Consider the following 19,097-nt stretch of genomic DNA (forward strand, 5'->3'; position numbering starts at 1 on the left):
AGCTCTGCCCTGCACCACTTAACTCTTGTTTCTGACCACTGAAGCCAGGTCTCTTCTGGTTTCATCTTTGAGGGCAGGAAAGGGGTTCTGGGCAAGTGGGTCCTCCTGTCTCAGATGAGACCAAAGGAACTGTTCTCTGGGTGTGAAGCTTGTAGTCATTAGAGTGTTAGACAATGGTCAGGCCTCCACATCCTGCTTGACCCAGCAGCAGCATTAGGTGTGCTGATCCCCACTCACTCTTTGAAGCACTTCCTTGCCTAGCTTCCAGAACCCCAGCCTTCTCCTCACCAATCTGGTTGTGCCTCATTGTTCCTCATTGTGCCTCACACCTGTCACTTTGGTGTCCCAGGCCTTGACTTTTCTATCTACAACCAGTCCCAGGTGTTCTCATCTGGCTTCATGGTTCTGAACCTCATCTCTCTTCTGATAGACGATTTTGAACTGTACAAAGTCATACAAATTGTGAAGCCCGAGTACTACAACAAATTCCTATCTTCAGCCTAGAACCTCAGGTCCCTATATCCCATGACTTGCTCATCATCCACACAAAAAGTTCTAAGAAATATCTCAAACTCCGTAGGTCTTAATCCTTGCCCGAAACCTGCTCCTCCCTGGCTCTCAGCTCCATCCTTCCACCTGCTCAAGTCAGAAGCCTCATAGCTGTCATTGATTCTCCTCACAATCAGTTGACCAGCAAGTCATATTATCTCTACCTTTAAAATCTCTCCAGGAACTTCCCTGATGGTACAGTGGATAGGAATCCACCTGCAGATGCAGGGGACTTGGGTTCGATTCCTGGTTGGGGAAGATTCCACAGGCAGCAGAGCAACTAAGCCTTTGTGCCACAACTACTGAGCCTGCCTGCTGCAACTACTGCAGCCTGTGTGCTTACAGCCTGTGCTCTGCAACAAGAGAAGTCACCGCAATAAGAAGCCTGAGTACTACAACAAAAACTAGCCCCCGCTTGCCATAACTAGAGAAAGCCAGAGTGCAGCAAAGTAAACCCAGCACAACCAAAAAAATTAAATAAAAGCTGTGAAGAGAAACTGTAAGAGTTACCATCACTTAAAAAAAAATTCCAGAATTCAACCCCTCCCTTGACCCTAGTCTAGACTATCATCATCTCTCTGGACTACTGAAAAACCTATTGTTTTGTCTTCGAATTCTTTGGCATATTTCCTATCAAAAAAATAGGGTCCATGTTCCTTCTTGACATTGGGTATAAGGAAGCAATTTTACTTTAACTTTCTAAATTGAATTAGAAAAGATGATATAATTTCCACCTGTTTTTAAATAATTAAAAATTATTTATTTGCTTATTTATGGCTGTGCTGGGTCTTCATTGCTGTGCAGGCTTTCCTCTACTTGTGTCGAGTAGGGGCCACTCTCTAATTGTGGTGTGCACTCTTCTCATTGTGGTGGCTTCTCTTATTGCTGAGAGCAAGCTCTAGGGCACAGGGGCTTCTGTAGTTGCAGCATGTGGGCTCAGTAGTTGTGGTTCCCCTGCTCTAGAACACAGGCTCAATAGTTTTGGTACACAGGTTTAGTTGCTGTGCAGTATGTGGGATCTTCCTGGACCAGGGGTCAAACTCATGTTTCCTGCATTGACAGGTGGATTCTTTACCACAGAGCACCAGGGAAGCCCTCCACCTGGTTTTCTCCTAATCTCTCCCCCCACCTCCTTTGGGAGTCCTGGGATGCTGTATAAAAATGTTCAGCTGCCATCCTGGGTAAGGATTTGGATTATGAAGGTATATGCACTTGCTAGGGGCTTCCCAGGTGGTGCTAGTGATAAAGAACTCACCTGCCAATGCAGGAGACACAAGAAATGCCAGTTTGATCCCTGGGTTGGGATGATCCCCTGGAGGAGGGTGTGGGAACCCATTCCAGTATTCTTGCCTGGAGAATCTCATGGACAGAGGAGCCTGGCGGGCTACTGTCCATGGGATTGCAAAAAGTCGACACGATTGAAGCGACTTAGAACAAATGCACATATGCACCTGTTAAAATTCAGTGAAATTGTGAATTACACTGGGTACATATTACCTGAAAAGAAAGATAAATATTGAACTCTAGTGAGAGATGCATGCTGAAGTATTTATGGGACAGTATACAATGTCTTTAATTTATTTTGCTGCTGCTGCTGCTAAGTCACTTCAGTCATGTCCGACTCTGTGCAACCCCATAGACGGCAGCCCACCAGGCTCCCCTGTCCCTGGGATTCTCCAGGCAAGAGCACTGGAGTGGGTTGCCATTTCCTTCTCCAAGGCATGAAAGTGAAAAGTGAAAGTGAAGTCGCTCAGTCGTGTCAGACTCTTAGCGACCCCATGGACTGCAGCCCACCAGGCTCCTACGTCCATGGGATTTTCCAGGCAAGAGTGTTGGAGTGGGTTGCCATTGCCTTCTCCAATTTATTTTGAAATGTATCCAAAGTCAAATTAACAGATGAATAGAGTAATAGATGTGAGATAAAACAAATATAGTAAAATGTTAATGGTAGGATCTGGGGTGGTTGTATGGGTGTAAAATTGTTCAGCTTTGCTGTATGTTAGACAATTTTTATGACAAGGTGTTAAATATGCAATCAGGATTATGTTGATATTTGTATTTACAAAAAAAGAGGATAGGATAGATTTCTGTAAAAAGTAGCTTTTGTATGTTATAGACATGGTAAATATTTGTTTTCAGTCTTTATGAACAAGCCATACATTTAAATAAAATAAAAACAAGGAAATAGCTGTTTAGGCATAAGGAGAAAAAAAAGATGTTTATAGCAGCAGAATCTGATTTAGTTGGTGTGTGTGTGGGGTGAGTGGGGCCTAGAAGTATTCCTGAGGAATTGAGATAGGTAGGAATTAATAATTAACAAAGGGCCATCCTAATGACTATTTCTAGGTAACAAGCTATCCCCAAAACTTAGTGGCACAAAACAATTATTCTATTATGCTCATATATTCTGTGAGTCAAAAATTTGGACAGGGCAGAGTTGGGAATAGATCATTTCTGCTCCATGATGTCTAGGGGTTCGGCTGGAAAGACAAAGGTGGCTTGACAGCTGGGAGTGGAATCTCTGGAGCCTCTTAAACTCCTAAGTTCAGCATCAGGGCTCAGACAATGCCAAGCTGGACTGTAGTGTCTATACAAGGTCTCTCTATGTGGCTTTTTTTGGTTTGTTTGTGTTCATGTGCTCAATTGTGTTCCAACTCTTTGCAACCGCATGGACTGTAGCCCGCCAGACTCCTCTGGCCATGAGATTTCCCAGGCAAGAGTATTGGGGTGGGTTGCTGTTTCCTACTCCAGGGGATCTTCCCAACTCAGGGATCAAACCCATGTCTCCTGTGGCTCTTGCATTGCAGGCAGATTCTTCACCTGTGGAGTCTGTGGCTTCAGTTCAGTTCAGTTCAGTCACGTAGTCGTCTCCGACTCTTTGCAACCCCATCAACTGCAGCACAGCAGGCCTCCCTGTCCATCACCAACTCCTGGAATCCACCCAAACCCATGTCCATCGAGTCCATGATGCCATCCAACCATTTCATCCTCTGCCGTCCCCTTCTCCTGCCCTCAATCTTTCCCAGCATCAGGGGCTTTTCAAATGAGTCAGCTCTTCCCATCAGGTGGCCAAAGTATTGGAGTTTCAGCTTCAGCATCAGTCCTTACAATGAATACCCAGGACTGATCTCCTTTAGGATGGACTGGTTGGATCTCCTTGGAGTCCAAGGGACTCTCAAGAGTCTTCTCCAACACCACAATTCAAAAGCATCAATTCTCTGGCGCTCAGCTTTCTTTATAGTCCAACTCTCACATCCATACATGACCACTGGAAAAATAGCCTTGACTAGACGGACTTTTGTTGGCAAAGTAACGTCTCTGCTTTTTAATGTGCTGTCTAGGTTGGTCATAACTTTCCTTCCAAAGAGTAAGCGTCTTTTAATTTCATGGCTGCAATCACCATCTGCAGTGATTTTGGAGCCCAGAAAAATAAAGTCAGCCACTGTTTCCACTGTTTCCCCGTTTATTTGCCATGAAGTGATGGGACCGGATGCCCATCTTAGTTTTCTGAATTTTTTTTTTTGAATGTTGAGTTTTAATCCAACTTTTTCACTCTCCTCTTTCACTTTCATCAAGAGGCTCTTTAGTTCCTCTTCACTTTCTGCCATAAGGGTAGTGTCATCTGCATATCTGAGGTTATTGATATTTCTCCCAGCAATCTTGATTCCAGCTTGTACTTCCTCCATCCCAGCGTTTCTCATGATGTACTCTGCATAGAAGTTAAATAAGCAGGGTGACAATATACAGCCTTGGCGTACTCCTTTTCCTATTTGGGACCAGTCTGTTGTTCCATGCCCAGTTCTAACTGTTGCTTCCTGACCTGCATACAGGTTTCTCAAGAGGCAGGTCAGGTGGCCTGGTATGCCCATCTCTTGAAGAGTTTTCCACAGTTTATTGTGATCAGGGCTTCCTCAAAGCATGAACTGCCTCAGCAGAACTGCACTTCTACATTGTGCTTCAAGGCTCCAGAGCTAGCCATTCCAGCAGACAAAGAGGAAACTGCATTACCTTTTACTACCTCGCCTTGGAAATCACAGAGTGTCAATTCCTGCTACTGCTACTGCTAAGTCACTTCAGTCATGTCCGACTCTGTGCGACCCCATAGACGGCAGCCCACCAGGCTCCCCCGTCCCTGGGATTCTCCAGGCAAGAACACTGGAGTGGGTTGCCATTTCCTTCTCCAATGCATGAAAGTGAAAAGTGAAAGTGAAGTCGCTCAGTCGTGTCCGACCCTCAGCGACCCCATGGACTGCAGCCTTCCAGGCTCCTCCATCCATGGGATTTTCCAGGCAAGAGTACTGGTGCCATTGCCTTCTCCAATCATTCCTATTGTCTATTGGTTGAAGTTGTCACAGTCTTGCCCAGATTCAAGAGGGAGGAAAGGCAGACTGTACTTTCTCACAAGAAGAGTGTGGAAGGATTTGCAGTTGTGTTTCAATGAGGTGGGGGGGGGGCACAAAGAATATTCCAGGCAGAGGGTACTTCATGTGGGAAATACCTGTTGTGGAAGTGAGGTCAACATGTTCAATAAATTGAAGTAAGTAGCTGTAAATTGACTCCTCCATCACACTCCCTTTCCCCAATCTCTGCTTAATTTTTATCCATATTTTAAAATATCTATTTTGCAAATTCTTTTCCCACTAGCTTTTGAGCTCCATGTGGGCAGGGTATATATCCCCCGTTTTGGTTACTGATAGATCCACAAATTAAGTGATCAGAGTTTTTGAATAAATGAATGGATTGATCAAGGATGTACCTTCGAGGACCTTGTTGAGGGCATGACCAATGGCAAGTTCTCTTGGAAAGGGTATTGTTACAGAGTGTTTTCTGAGCTTCAGTCAACAACAGGAAAAATTGGAATTGAGTTTGTGCGAGGCATCTGAGCCAGTGAAAAACATCCATGGCCCAATGTTCCTAAAATTCCAAGAGCAGGGGTAGGGGCTGAGTCGGGACTGACAAAGTGGGGTTCGGAACTTTGAAGAGCTGCTTAGGGAGTGGAGAAAAGCTTGCGCTCATGAGAGAAGCCAGCTAAATGTCAGAAGAGCCATCACTGACAGTGGACTAAGGGAAGGGTCCACTGCTTACTGTTGGAAATGTTAAAAGCAAAGCATAAAGAACCTGGGGGTGTGTCTCAGGAGGGGAATGACGGCCAATGAAACGCAGGCATGGGCGTGGTGCTGTCAAACTTCGCGGGGCGGGACCGAAGAGATCTAGCCAGAAATAGGACCCAAGCTGAAGCCAATGATTAGCCGCCAGGTGGGCGGGGCGTCGTCCTAAGGCCAAGGGTAGAGCCAATGAGATTCTTCGCCGCGTCCCTCATTGCCCCCGCCCCCGTGGAGCGCGCGCGCCAGAGGCACGGGCAGCCGTTAGAGGCGGGGCCTGCAGCCGCCCGCGCGCGGCTCGCGCCCTCCCCTTTGTGTCGCCATGGCGGCGGCATCGGCGACGAGGACGACGAGCGAGGGGTCCAGCGCGGCTGGCGCCTGAGGAGGCTACGCGGCTATGGTGGTGAGGCGCCCACGCGGCCGTCCGTCCATCGGCGAAGTCAGTCTGTCCGCGCGCGGCCACGCCCCACGCGCCCCGCCCCTGGCCCCGCCCGAGTCCGCGGCCCGCGCCGCCCCTCACCCCTCATCGCGGTCCCTCTCGTACCCCGGCCTGGTCTTGGGCTCGAGCCCTTACCCCGGCCCCGCCCCCTCAACGCGCATCCCCGTTCCACGCCCTGTATGGGAGTGACAGTGGCCGAAGACCCAGACTTGGGAGGAAAAAGGGCTGGTCCAGGGAAGGACCCCGCATCCTCTAAGTGGCCTTCGCGGAGGCCTTCTGAGGGTCTCCGAGTCCTCCACCAGCCCCTGTCCCAGATCCATCCCCAGCATCGTCATCCCATCCTCCTCCTCTCCCTGGCTTAGACCCCTCCTCCTCCTACCATCAGCCCCTTTCTCATTCTTGAGCCCCACCCCCACCCGGCTCCATCCTCAGCCTGACCCTTTTCTTCTCCTTTCTCATCCCATCCCAGTCCTTCTCAACCAACCCTCCCTTACCCCCTCCCCGCATCAGCCTGAACCTTTACTTCAGCCTCTCCAACTGCTCCCCTCTTCCTTACTCCACCTCAATCCCCAGCGTGCATTGTACCCCGCGATGTGATCGTTGGGTCCTCTCCATCTTCTTGTCCTCATCCGCCCTCCCCCACCGTCTCCCTCTCCCACCATGCTGCTCCTGCTCATTCATCCATTCATTCCCTCATTCCCTCACTTAGCATTCACTGAGACCTCTGTGTAGCCCCTTTGCTCCAGGCACGGAGAAAGTCAGAACCCATCCTGCCTTGGGGAACTTCATGGGCTGGAGGGGGACCGACCCAAGGGTGAGACCCAAAGGATGAAGTCGGGGTTGTGGGAGAATGAAGGAGGGAGAGGCTAGGGCCCATTCTGGGAAATCCTCATCTGGCAGATGGTTAATTTATTCATCAGATTTCACCCAGCCCCTGCTGGGTGACTGAGCTGGCACTGGGCATTGGGACCCAGAGAGGAATCAGGCACAACCCTACTTGTGAGGAGCTTCAATTCTCTGCCCAGCTCTGTGCAGGGCAATGCTGGGGGAGTAGGGACTGAGCCTCAGTCCAGTGGGGGAGCTGGACTTGTCACCAGATGGGGACATCTCAGAGTGCACAGGGCTGTAATGAGGGAAGTTAAGGCAACATCATCAAGCCTGGGATGGGGGAGGCTACCATGAGAGTCAGATCTGAGGGCTAAGTGAAAGCACGGGGAAAAGATGGGGATGAATGTTCCATGCAGCGGGAACAGCCTTTGCAAAGGCCTAGAAGGAAATGAGAAGATGATTCTTTTGTTGGACTCTTAGAAGTCTGAGAGCTCTGAGAGTAGAGGCAGTGGGAAGAAATGAGGCTGGAGAGGTAAGCAGAGACCACAGTATCTAGACTTTATCTTAAAGACAACAGGGAGCCATTGAAGATCCCTGACCTGGGGAGAGACAGAGGCAGATTTGTGTTTTGTGAAAGTGATACTGACTCTTGCTGTGAAGAAGCTGGCAGGAAGGGAGAGGTGGAAGCAGGGAGACTGATAAGATGGGAGCTGTGATTGTCCAGATGTTGATGAAAAGCGTGGAAAGGCACAACCCCTTCTCTCCTGGGGCTAGAGGAGGCTTTTAAACAGGGAGAGATAGTACCAGCATGCTCTTGCCCTGACGCACCCATGGCCCCTGCTCTTTCAGTCCCCCACTCCAGACTACACATAAAGAAGCAGACCTACCCTGAGCCCGGCCTTCACCTCCCCCTGACCTACCCCTCTACTCCATGCTCAGGACAGTGTGTGGAGCAATTCGGGCCTGCAGGCCCAGGCTGCCAGATAACAATGCTCCCGTTGTCTCTCTGCTCCCATCTCTGGGGGCCTCTGATTCTTCTTTCTGCTGTACAGGCTCGCAGCACTGACAGCCTGGATGGCCCAGGGGAGGGCTCGGTGCAGCCCCTGCCCCCTACTGGGGGACCCAGTGTGAAGGGGAAGCCTGGGAAGAGGTGAGAGGTGAGGGAGAGCCTCAACCTAGGAGGGGAGCCAAGCATAGGGCTGCTAGTGATCTGTCGTCTGTCCCCCAGGCTCTCGGCTCCTCGAGGCCCCTTTCCCCGGCTGGCAGACTGTGCCCATTTCCACTACGAGAATGTTGACTTCGGCCACATTCAGGTATGGGGGTTGCACCCAGGTGGGTAGGTGGGATCCCACCCAACCCTGAAGCAGCATCAGCCACTTTACCCCTGAAACCTCCCCGCCGGGAGTGACTGCTCAGTGGCAGGAGCTGTAGGGCAGAGGGGAGACTTGTTCCTTCCTTCATTTGTTCCTTTATTCATTCAGCAATGACTTTGTTAGGTGTGAATTTTGTGCCAGGACCTTGGATTCTGACTGAGCCATCACCAGGCCTTGACTGTGGGGAGACTCAGGAGGTGGACACGGTCCCATCCCTTGATAGTGCCGACCTGGAGAGGTCAGGACAGAGACAAAAGTGAGACCCTCACCAGGGCCTTTTGTTTCCCTCTGCAGCTCCTGCTGTCTCCAGAGCGTGACGGTCCGAACGTCTCTGGAGAGAATGAACTGGTGTTCGGGGTGCAGGTGACCTGTCAGGTGCGGCAGCCGCCCCGCCTCTCCTCTGGCCCGGTGAACTGACTGCCGTGGTCCTCAGCTCAGTATAATGAAGCTGCTGTATCCCCCTGTCCTTCCCACTCCCACAGGGCCGTTCCTGGCCAGTTCTCCGCAGTTACGATGACTTCCGTTCCTTGGATGCCCACCTCCACCGATGCATATTTGACCGGAGGTTTTCCTGCCTCCCAGAGCTTCCTCCACCCCCAGAGGGCGCCAGGGCTGCCCAGGTAAACTACCTGTCCCAGCCCCTGCTTCAGTCAAGGTGTGTCCTCACCAGTGATGGGTGAAACCATCAAGGCAGGGGAAATAGATAAATATTAAACACTGCTATGTCCTGAGTTCCAACCAGTTGGGGGCCTCAGAACTGCAGCAGGGTGACTCCCTTTAGTTTTTAGGATCATGGGGAGTTTAGGGGGCTCCAGGGGAGAGTCAGAATGGCCAGACCGCTGGGGGCACACAGGGCCTTGGCCCAGACTGTTTATAACTGATAACGACAGTATTTCAGTACTTCACAGCGGAGCAGCACCCATGTGTTTACGTTGAATTTCAGCCCTGCCAGAGGCGAGCCAGGGCAGTACAGGAGGGCGGTGGGCTCTCTTGGGTGGGGTCTTCTCACAAATCCCACTCTGACAACCTGCCCCAGATGCTGGTGCCGCTGCTGCTGCAGTACCTGGAAACCCTGTCAGGGCTGGTGGACAGTAACCTCAACTGTGGGCCGGTGCTTACCTGGATGGAGGTGGGCCCCGGGCAGGGGGCTTGGAGCTGGGAGTGAGGGAGGGATGTCTGAGGAGCAAGAAGCAGCCTGGGAGGGTGTGTGGGCACAGGAAAGAAAAGAGCCAGAGTGGAGGAGGCACTGGTATTTCAGTGTCTGTGTGGGCGCTTGCCTGTGAGAGAGAACGCAAGTGGGTGCGTGCATGTGTGTGTGTGTGTGCAGGTGTTGGGCTGTGGGGATGTGAGAATTTCAAGGAATATTGGTATACTGGCTAGAAATAGTTTTGGCTATAGCTAGCAGAATGCCGGAGAAGGCAACAGCACCCCACTCCAGTACTTTTGCCTGGAAAATCCCATGGACGGAGGAGCCTGGTAGGCTGCAGTCCATGGGGTTGCTAAAGTCGGACACGACTGAAGCGACTTAGCAGCAGCAGCAGCAGAACGCCAGGCTAAGAGTGCAGGTTTTCAGATAGCAGATATGCAGCGTTTGCTGTGGAGGATGTGGGTGCAGGAGTGAATCAGCATGGTTTCGGGCAGGGGCATCCTGGGACATGGAAGGGAATTTGCTTTGGAAGGGGCAAGAGTGTAGGTGTTTTACCAATAGCTCTGAGTGACAGGGGCACCCAGGTGGGGGACAGGGGGTGGCCTCCAGTGGGGGAACCTTCTCGGTCTTTACTATTGCCTTCTTCTGGCCTCTCCTTGCCACATCCCCTCCATCTCAGCTGGACAACCACGGCCGGCGACTGCTCCTCAGTGAGGAGGCCTCACTCAATATCCCCGCAGTGGCCGCTGCCCATGTGGTAAAGCGGTACACGGCCCAGGCACCTGACGAGCTGTCCTTCGAGGTAAGGCTGTAGGGGAGCAGACTCTGGCTGGGCTCCCACTTCATCTGCACCTTCTGACCCTGCCTCCTCATGCCCACCCACTCCCAGGTGGGGGACATTGTCTCCGTGATCGACATGCCGCCCACGGAGGATCGGAGCTGGTGGCGGGGCAAGCGGGGCTTCCAGGTAAGCCTGGTTAGAGCTGGACAGGTGGGGCTGGGGCACTGCGCCAGCTCAGGTGGCCCCGCCACTGACCCCAAACCCTCCTCAGGTCGGTTTCTTCCCCAGTGAGTGTGTGGAACTATTCACGGAGCGGCCGGGTCCAGGACTAAAGGGGGGTGAGTGTCCTGGGCAGAGTGGGGAGGCCCTCCTGCATCCCTTCCCTGCCCTCCATCCTTTCCACCACTGTTCACCCTGCAGATGCCGACGGTCCCCCGTGTGGTGTCCTGGCTTCCCAGGGTGCTTCCTCTCTGACCTCAGGTAATGTGAACATTACCCGTTTGTAATTACCAGGGGCCAGACCCTGCCCCATCTCCCCATGCGACCCTGTGTGACCAGCCTTTATCTCCACAGCGGTGCCCCGGCCGCGGGGGAAGCTGGCTGGCCTCCTCCGTACCTTCATGCGCTCCCGCCCTTCCCGGCAGCGTCTGCGGCAGCGGGGCATTCTGCGGCAGAGGGTATTTGGCTGTGACCTGGGAGAACACCTCAGCAACTCAGGCCAGGACGGTGAGGCCCAGTCCGCCTCCCCTGCCCTTTCTCCCCCCTAGGCTGTGACCCACAGCAGCAGATCGAACCCTTGCTTTCTCCCAGTGCCCCAGGTGCTGCGCTGCTGTTCTGAGTTTATTGAGGCCCACGGGGTGGTGGATGGAATCTATCGACTCTCGGGTGTGTCATCCAACATCCAGAGGCTACGGTGAGGACCCTCCACCAACCTTCATGAGCACCTGCCACATGCCAAGCATTAAGCTCTAGGGACACCATGGTGAACGAGACAGCCGGAGACTCCTGCCCTCATGGGGTCCATGTGCTGGAAGGAGAGGCAGACAGGAAAGGAGAGAGTTGACGATAGGTGACAGGTGGCCTGGAGAAAAAAAAGACGGGGTGAGGGAGATCATAATAAGAAATCATGGTGGGTGGAGAAGGCCTCCTGGGAGAGAGCTCGCTGTGGAGGAGGTGGGGGAGCGAGCACTGTGGTTGTCCACCATGGAGAGAACAGCCAGTGAGAGGGGAAAGTGGCAGGAGATGATGTCTGAGAAGTGATTAGGGGCGAGTAGGCTCACGGGCTCTTTTTGATGACTGTTAGGCTCTTGGCTTTTACTGGGAGTAAGGGAGGAACCACAGGAAGGATTGTAGGCCAAAGAGGGGCAATAGGCATAACAGTTTAAGAAGTGGGAAGCGCTGAGGCCCGGGCTTCCAGGCGAGAGCAGAGAGCCTGAGGCCAAGGTCCCGTGTATAGAGCTTTCTCACCTGAGAGGCTGCCAGGTTGTGAGCAGAAGCCGCTGGGATTCCAGCTGCAGTTTCCAGTGCCTCTTGGAGCCAGGGAAATGGCACAACTTTGTGGATGGAGCCCAGTCACACTCTGGAGGCAGATGGGCTTGGGTAGCTACAAGCAGGGTGTCTCCCACCAGAGCCTCAGTGTGCTCCTGTGTAAATGGGGCGCCCTTGTCTTTGGCATGCAGGGTTGTTGGGGGGAAGGGAGCTCAGTAAGTACTGCCTCTGAAAAGCCAGCACAGGAAGAGGGTTGCATCTACCTGTGGACACTTTAGGTGTGGGGGCAGGACCCAGCCTGGTGGGCCAGCTCTGACCTGCATCTTCTTCTTGACGTGGTGGCCTCAGGCATGAGTTCGACAGTGAGAGGATCCCTGAACTGTCTGGCCCCGCCTTCCTGCAGGACATCCACAGCGTGTCCTCCCTCTGCAAGCTCTACTTCCGAGAGCTGCCCAACCCCTTACTCACTTACCAGCTCTACGGGAAGTTCAGTGTGAGTAAGGGTGACCGCGAGGTAGGAGGGGCTGGGAGGCGGCAGCCCAGCCCCGCTCACACTGTGCACTGTCTTAGGAGGCCATGTCGGTGCCAGGCGAGGAGGAGCGCCTGGTGAGGGTTCACGATGTCATCCAGCAGTTGCCCCCGCCGCACTACCGGTAAACCAGGAGGGGAAGGGAAGGGTGGTGGTGGACTCCCGAGGGAGGTGAGGCTCAGGCGTCCCTCTCCACTCCCATCCCCAGGACCCTGGAGTACCTTCTGAGGCACTTGGCCCGCATGGCGAGGCACAGTGCCAACACCAGCATGCACGCCCGCAACCTGGCCATCGTTTGGGCACCTAACCTGCTACGGTAAGCTGGCAGCTCACCAGCCTGCTCCCCCAGCTCCCTACCAACTCCCAGGCTGGGCCTGGAGTCTCCCCGCCCCCGCCCCCAACCTCACCCCAGGAACCCATCCAACTTTTGATCATTTCACCCAACACATTATTTCTTTTCTTGTAATTTATTTATGGTTGTGGGGGTCTTCGTTGCTGCGTTCGGGATTTTCTCTAGTTGCAGTGAGCAGGAGCTACTCCTTGTGGTGCACAGGCTTCCCATCGTGGTGTCTCTTGTTGCAGAACACAGGCTCTAGGTGCATGGGCTTCAGTAGTTGCCGCATGTGAGCTCCAGGGCACCCAGGATTCAGTAGTTGCGGCACAGGGTCTCATTAGCTGTGGCTCACCAGTCCTAGAGCTCATGGGCTCAGTAGTTGTGGCACACGGGCTTTAGTTGCCCCAAGTCATGTGGGATCCTCCCAGACCAGGGATTGAACCCACATCCCCTGCATTGGCAGGCAGACTCCTGCCACTACCACCAGGGAAGTCCCTCAACACATATTTCTTAAGTGTTGGGTGCCCGTATGCCCGCCCTTGTTCTCAGCACTGGGGACACAGTGGTGAGCAGGAACTTACACTCTGAGCTCACAATCCTATGCGGGAGATGACAGTGGACATTACCAAAAAAAAAGAGAGCACAGTGTGACAGTGATGAGGGCTGAGGAGAAAGATTACAAAGTAGGGAAGGGAGATCTGGTCAGTCATGGCACTTGACATTTTTAGATAGAGTGGCAGGAAAGGCTTCAGGAAGAAGTCCTTCTTGGCCAGCAGCAAGGTAAGCCCGAAAGGATTTGATGGTGACCGAGACAGGCAAGTTCTCTGTCCTGGAGGAGTTCAGGTCTTCTTGGGAATCAGCTAAATAAATAAACAAATAAATAAAATAGCTAGTACGTGGTAGGTATAAGAACTATGAGCAAAAATGAAGACAGACCTGGGATATATAGGTTTACAATTTTAAATAAAATAGGTGGGGAAGACTCTGTTGGGAAGGTAACATTTGAATTAACAGCTGCAGAAGGTAAGAGAAGGACCTGGGTGGCTGAGAAGGAGCAAACCAAGCAGAGGGAATAGCAAGTGCAAAGGTCCTGGGGCTGGGTTAGGGCCCAGTGTTTGGAGGCCAGTGTCACTGGAGCTGAGTGAGAGAGTGCAGGTTGAAGGGGAGGAGATGGTAAGGTCAGAGAGGTGATGCAGGAACAGACAGGGGAGTGACTTACAAGTTATGGGTCATAGTGAGGATCTGGCTTTTACCAGGAATGACATGCAGCCAGAGGAGGGCTCTGAGCCAGGAGGGCCCTGATCTGTGACTTAGGGGTTCACAGGCTCCTTCTGGCTGAGTGTAGGGAGCAGACTGTAGGGATTTGGCGGGGAGCAGGGAGAACAGGGAGGAGGCGGTGTGTTGGTCCAGGAGGGAGAGGATGGAGGCGGGGCCAGAGCAGGGGCATGGGGAGTTCAGATTCTGCATAGAGTTCGTGGGTGGAGCCCACAGGGTCTCCTGCAGTTGGATGTGGGTGTTAGGGAAAGAGGGGCCAAGGGCAATACCAAGGTATTGACTGAGATGGGATAGGCAGGGAGGGAGCAGGTTCTGGGGAAAGGCTGAGAATCTAGTTCTAGATGTGATCAGTTTGATAAGGTCAGAGACGTTGAATGACAGTCACTGCTTCCACGGCGCCCCACCCTCCCCTGGCCAGAACCCACCAGCTGGAGCTCCAGGCACCCGGCCACCCTCACTCTTCTCCCATCCAGGTCCATGGAGCTGGAGTCAGTGGGGCTAGGGGGTGCAGCAGCCTTCCGGGAGGTGCGGGTACAGTCGGTGGTGGTGGAATTCCTGCTCACCCATGTGGACGTCCTGTTCAGCGACACCTTCACATCTGCTGGCCTTGACCCTGCAGGTATGCCAATCCTATCCCATGTTCTGACTACCGCCCCCCATCGTCAGGGCTGCAGTGGGAGGGTAGGTGGGCTCCCAGCCCCATCCCTATCCCACTGAAGCTGGACCTCCCTTCTGGTTCCTTGAGGACCCCGCCCCGGCCTCTCCCTCCCCTTCCCCCGCCTTCTCATTTCAGCTCCTACGCTCAGGATCCCCACTTCTTGGCCCGGACATCGTTCTTCCTTCACCCCTTGTAGCTCCTGGGGGCACTTGGGGCCATGGGTCCACCTGGGAGGAGGTGGGAGGTCCCCAGACTTGACCCTGCCCCGGCCCCACCCAGACTCCCTGCCCTGCCCCGGACCCCAGCCCAGTCAGGACTCAGCACGTCGGAGGGCCCTCTGGCCCGAGGTAACTGAAGCCAGAGCCGCTGTTCTCGCTGGCTGCTGGGAGCTGCCTCCTCATCAGCTCGTTCTGCCTCACTCCTCCTCCTCACCTGCCTGCTGCCCACCCATTCCCGCCTGATCTGTCCTGGCCCCCTGCCTTGCCAGCCCGGGTGGGCACGCTGCGGGGCCGGGGCTTGGGCTGTAGCGCTTGGCTTTGCCTGTGGCCTTCAACAGCCCCAGGGCTGATGGCTGCCCCCTCTCCCGACTCCTCAGGCCGCTGCCTCCTTCCCAGGCCCAAGTCCCTTGCGGGCAGCGGCCCCTCCACTCGCCTGCTAACACTAGAGGAAGCCCAGGCTCGGACCCAGGGTCGGCTGGGGACACCCACCGAGCCCACAACTTCCAAGGCCCCAACTTCACCTGTGGAAAGGTGAGTAGGATGTCCAGAAGGGAGGGACTGGCCTTGGGGACCCAGCTCCTCAGCCAGCCTCCTATGTCTTGACCCAAACTCCAGGAGGAAAGGGGAGAGAGGCGAGAAACAGCGGAAGCCTGGAGGTAGCAGCTGGAAGACCTTCTTTGCACTGGGCCGAGGCCCCAGCATCCCCCGAAAGAAGCCTCTGCCCTGGCTAGGGGGCACCCGGGCCCGACCACAGCCTTCAGGTCAGAGGCGGGGCAGTGGGCGTGGTGGCTGGAGAGGCACCCTGGAGTGCCCCCATGACCCTTCGTCCTCTCCCTGCAGGCTGCCGACCTGACACTGTCACACTGAGGTCTGCCAAGAGTGAGGAGTCTCTGTCATCGCAGGCCAGTGGGACTGGTGAGCATGGGGTGACCCTTGCCTGTGCCCAGGTGGAGCTGGGAGGGACTGGGGCTCTGAGCTGGCCTCCACGTGGTGTTCTGAGATTTGGGGGTCTTGGGGTTTTTTGTTTTAATCTGGACCTTACGTACAATAAGTTTGATAAAGCTTCACTCTTGGTTCACGATGCACTCTGGTCATTGGCCCATGCAGGGTCCTTCTAGTCTTTTGTTCATCCGTTTCGAAAAAAATTAAATAGTATCATGAACACCCATGAACCTGCTGGCCAGAAGTAAAGGCCTCCCACCACAGTACGTGCGAACTCCTCCCCTCCCACCTGCTGCCTCCCCACCTCAGGGGTCCTCTGATGGTCTTCGTCCCTTTGCTTTTACAGTTTTGTCACCTACAGGTGTAGGGGTCAACAACACACTGCTAGTTGTTCTGAATCTTTGATTAAAGGGTATCATTAAACAGGGGTATCGTGCTGCGTGTGTACTCACTCACCACTGCGTCACAGGCTGCCGTCCGCACAGCTGGCGTAGCTCAGGCTCCTTCCTCTCCATCACTGTCCATTGGCGAGTGTGGGTGTCCCCTCAGGGGAGGGGATGCTTGTCCATGCCCCTCCTGATGGATCTGCGGGCTCCGACAAGCGCCCCAGGAGTGAAGGCGCACACTGTATGATACGCCCACATCCAGCTGTACAAGACGAGCCCCAAGTATTTCCCAGATGTGGTCACCTCAGGCTGTCCTCCCAGCTACCGGGTATGAGATCCTGTCGGTCTCAAGCTTGTAGCCAGTGGGGTTGTCAGACTTTGTTCTTGCTTCTGGAACAGTTCTCTTCATGGACTTGCCACTGATGTCTTCTATCACCCATGAGTCTGCACAGCTCTCCCTGGATCCCCAGCCATTGTGACCCTAGGCAGAGACGTGTCTCTGTGTGTTATTTTCCCAACTTACTGGGGGTGTGTGTCCTGTTCTCACTGATGTATCTGGGTAGGTAGTTCTGATCCCTGACTTCCCCTCCCCTGCACTGCCCTTCCAGGCCTCCAGCGTCTGCACAGGCTACGGCGACCCCACTCCAGCAGTGACGCTTTTCCCGTGGGCCCCGCACCCGCTGGCTCCTGCGAGAGCCTGTCATCATCCGAGTCCACCGAGTCCTCCTCCGAGTCATCCTCCTCCTCTTCCTCTGAGTCCTCCGCAGCTGGGCTGGGAGTACTCTCTGGCTCCCCTTCACACCGAACCTCGGCCTGGCTAGACGACGGTGACGAGCTGGACTTTAGCCCACCCCGCTGCCTGGAGGGGCTCCGGGGGCTTGACTTTGATCCCCTTACTTTTCGATGCAGCAGCCCCACCCCTGGGGACCCGGCACCTCCCGCCAGCCCGGCCCCCCCAGCCCCCGCCTCTGCCTTTCCACCCAGGGCAACCCCTCAGGCCCTCTCGCCCCGGGGCCCCACCAGCCCTGCCTCACCCGCTGCCCTGGACATCTCGGAGCCCCTGTCTGTGTCAGTGCCACCTGCTGTCCTGGAGCTGCTGGGGGCTGGAGGAACACCCGCCTCAGCCACCCCAACACCAGCCCTCAGCCCCAGCCCGGGCCTGCGCCCCCACCTCATCCCCTTGCTGCTGCGTGGAGCTGAGGCCCAGCTGAGTGACACCTGCCAACAAGAGATCTGCAGCAAGTTGGCATTGCCTGGTCCCCGGGGAGCCCAAGGCCAGCATGGTGTGTCCTGTCCAGCCCAGCCCAGCCCAGCCCACTCCCTCAACCCCGAGGCTGTGCCCAAGACCTGGCTGACTCCTCTTCCCGTTCCTCTCCTAGGTGCTGGTATGGATTCACCGCTGCTGCCCCCTCCCCTGTCCCTCCTGCGCCCGGGGGGGGCCCCACCCCCGCCTCCCAAAAATCCAGCACGCCTCATGGCCCTGGCCCTGGCTGAGCGGGCTCAGCAGGTGGCCCAGAGACAGAGCCAGCAGGAGCAGGGGAACACCCCTTCTGCTCCTCAGTCCCCTTTCCGCCGTTCACTGTCCCTGGAGGTGGGCGGTGAGCCCCCAGGGACCTCAGGGAGTGGGCCACCCCCCCACCCCCTAGCCCACCCAGGTGGCTGGGCTCCAGGACCCCCACCCTCCTTACCAAGGCAACAAAGTGATGGGAGCCTGGTGAGGAGCCAGCGGCCCACAGGGACCTCAAGGAGGGCACCCCGAGGCCCTGCCCAGGTCAGTGCCCAGCTCAGGATGGGTGGGGGGTGTGGGGCTGCACCAGAGATGGCAGCCCAGTTCCTGTGTTCTGTCCCCCAGCAGGTTCCCACCCCTGGCTTCTTCTCAGCCCCCCGGGAGTGCCTGCCACCCTTCCTCGGGGTCCCCAAACCAGGCTTGTACCCCCTCGGCTCCCCATCCTTCCAGCCCAGCTCCCCGGCCCCAGTCTGGAGGAGCCCCCTGGTTCCCCCTGCACCACTGGACAGAGGAGAGAACCTGTACTATGAGATCGAGGCGGGTGAGGGGTCCCCCTACTCTGGCCCCACTCGCTCCTGGAGTCCCTTGCGCTCCATGCCCCCAGACAGGCTGAATGCCTCATACGGCATGCTTGGCCAATCCCCACCACTCCATAGGTCCCCCGACTTCCTGCTCAGTTACCCACCACCCTCCTGTTTTCCCCATGACCACCTTGGCTACTCAGCCCCCCAGCACTCGGCCCGGCGCCCCACCCGACCTGAACCCCTCTATGTCAACCTAGCCCTGGGGCCCAGGGGCCCCTCACCCGCTTCTTCCAGCTCCTCCTCTCCTCCTGCCCACCCTCGCAGTCGCTCTGATCCTGGCCCCCCAGCCCCCCGCCTCCCCCAAAAGCAGCGGGCCCCCTGGGGCCACCACACCCCTCACAGGGTGCCTGGGCCCTGGGGCCCTCCAGACCCTCTCCCCTACAGGGCAGCCCCACCAGCCTACGGGAGGGGGGGCGAGCACCACCGAGGGTCCCTGTACAGGAATGGGGGGCAAGGGAGGGAAGGGGCTGGTCCCCCACCCCCCTACCCTACTCCCAGCTGGTCCTTCCACCCTGAGAGCCAGACCCAAAGCTACTGCTGAGCCAGAGCTGGGAGGGACCCTCCTTCTTTCTCTTCGCCTCTCACTGATCTTGGTCCAACCTGATCCCTTGTTTTGTATTTTCCTGAGCTTCTGACCCCTACCCCAGGTTTCTAACTTTGTAACTTGCCTTTGATGTGGGTCCCTAACCCGTTATCATAGCCTACCTACCCTGGGCTGACGGGCATGCCCGCCCCCCACCATCCTCCATCCTGGGGCCTCTCGCACAAATCTGAGAGGGTTAGGCTGACTCCTTACCCTCCCTTTCCCTCCAGGGGTCCCCAGCATGTCCTGTCCTGTGCACGGGGGTGGGGGACTGCTCCTGCTATCTCCCCCCACACACCCCACTAAACCATCTGACAAAATTAATGAATAAAAATGGTGAAAATGTGGCTGCTGCTGTCATGCTGGGGCCAGGC

The 19,097-nt window shown here is 55.4% G+C and overlaps 1 protein-coding gene across 6 annotated transcripts; it reads left to right on the plus strand.

Annotated features, from left to right (window-relative positions):
* Window positions 1-5,908: 5,908 nt before the first annotated feature.
* On the plus strand, window positions 5,909-19,070 carry ARHGAP33 (Rho GTPase activating protein 33). 6 transcript variants are annotated; one of them, XM_061388038.1, is made up of 22 exons: window positions 6,071-6,090; window positions 7,971-8,068; window positions 8,147-8,231; window positions 8,586-8,666; window positions 8,774-8,911; window positions 9,328-9,420; window positions 10,118-10,240; window positions 10,328-10,405; window positions 10,491-10,557; window positions 10,640-10,699; window positions 10,793-10,945; window positions 11,030-11,132; window positions 12,056-12,200; window positions 12,278-12,360; window positions 12,445-12,552; window positions 14,319-14,464; window positions 15,099-15,252; window positions 15,337-15,482; window positions 15,562-15,636; window positions 16,658-17,332; window positions 17,429-17,820; window positions 17,902-19,070. In XM_061388038.1, exons 6-22 carry the CDS (start codon window positions 9,328-9,330, stop codon window positions 18,679-18,681), a joined length of 3,381 nt encoding a protein of 1,126 aa, XP_061244022.1. In that variant the 5' UTR covers window positions 6,071-6,090; window positions 7,971-8,068; window positions 8,147-8,231; window positions 8,586-8,666; window positions 8,774-8,911; the 3' UTR covers window positions 18,682-19,070. The 6 variants fall into 6 exon arrangements, with proteins under 6 accessions (XP_061244024.1, XP_061244021.1, XP_061244018.1 ...); XM_061388039.1 differs by having other exon boundaries at window positions 17,905-19,070; XM_061388037.1 differs by lacking the exon at window positions 6,071-6,090 and adding an exon at window positions 5,966-6,054 and having other exon boundaries at window positions 17,429-19,070.
* Window positions 19,071-19,097: the final 27 nt, after the last annotated feature.

The sequence above is a fragment of the Bos javanicus genome, chromosome 18, assembly GCF_032452875.1.
Source record: "Bos javanicus breed banteng chromosome 18, ARS-OSU_banteng_1.0, whole genome shotgun sequence".
In the NCBI taxonomy this organism is placed as follows: Eukaryota; Metazoa; Chordata; class Mammalia; order Artiodactyla; family Bovidae; genus Bos; species Bos javanicus.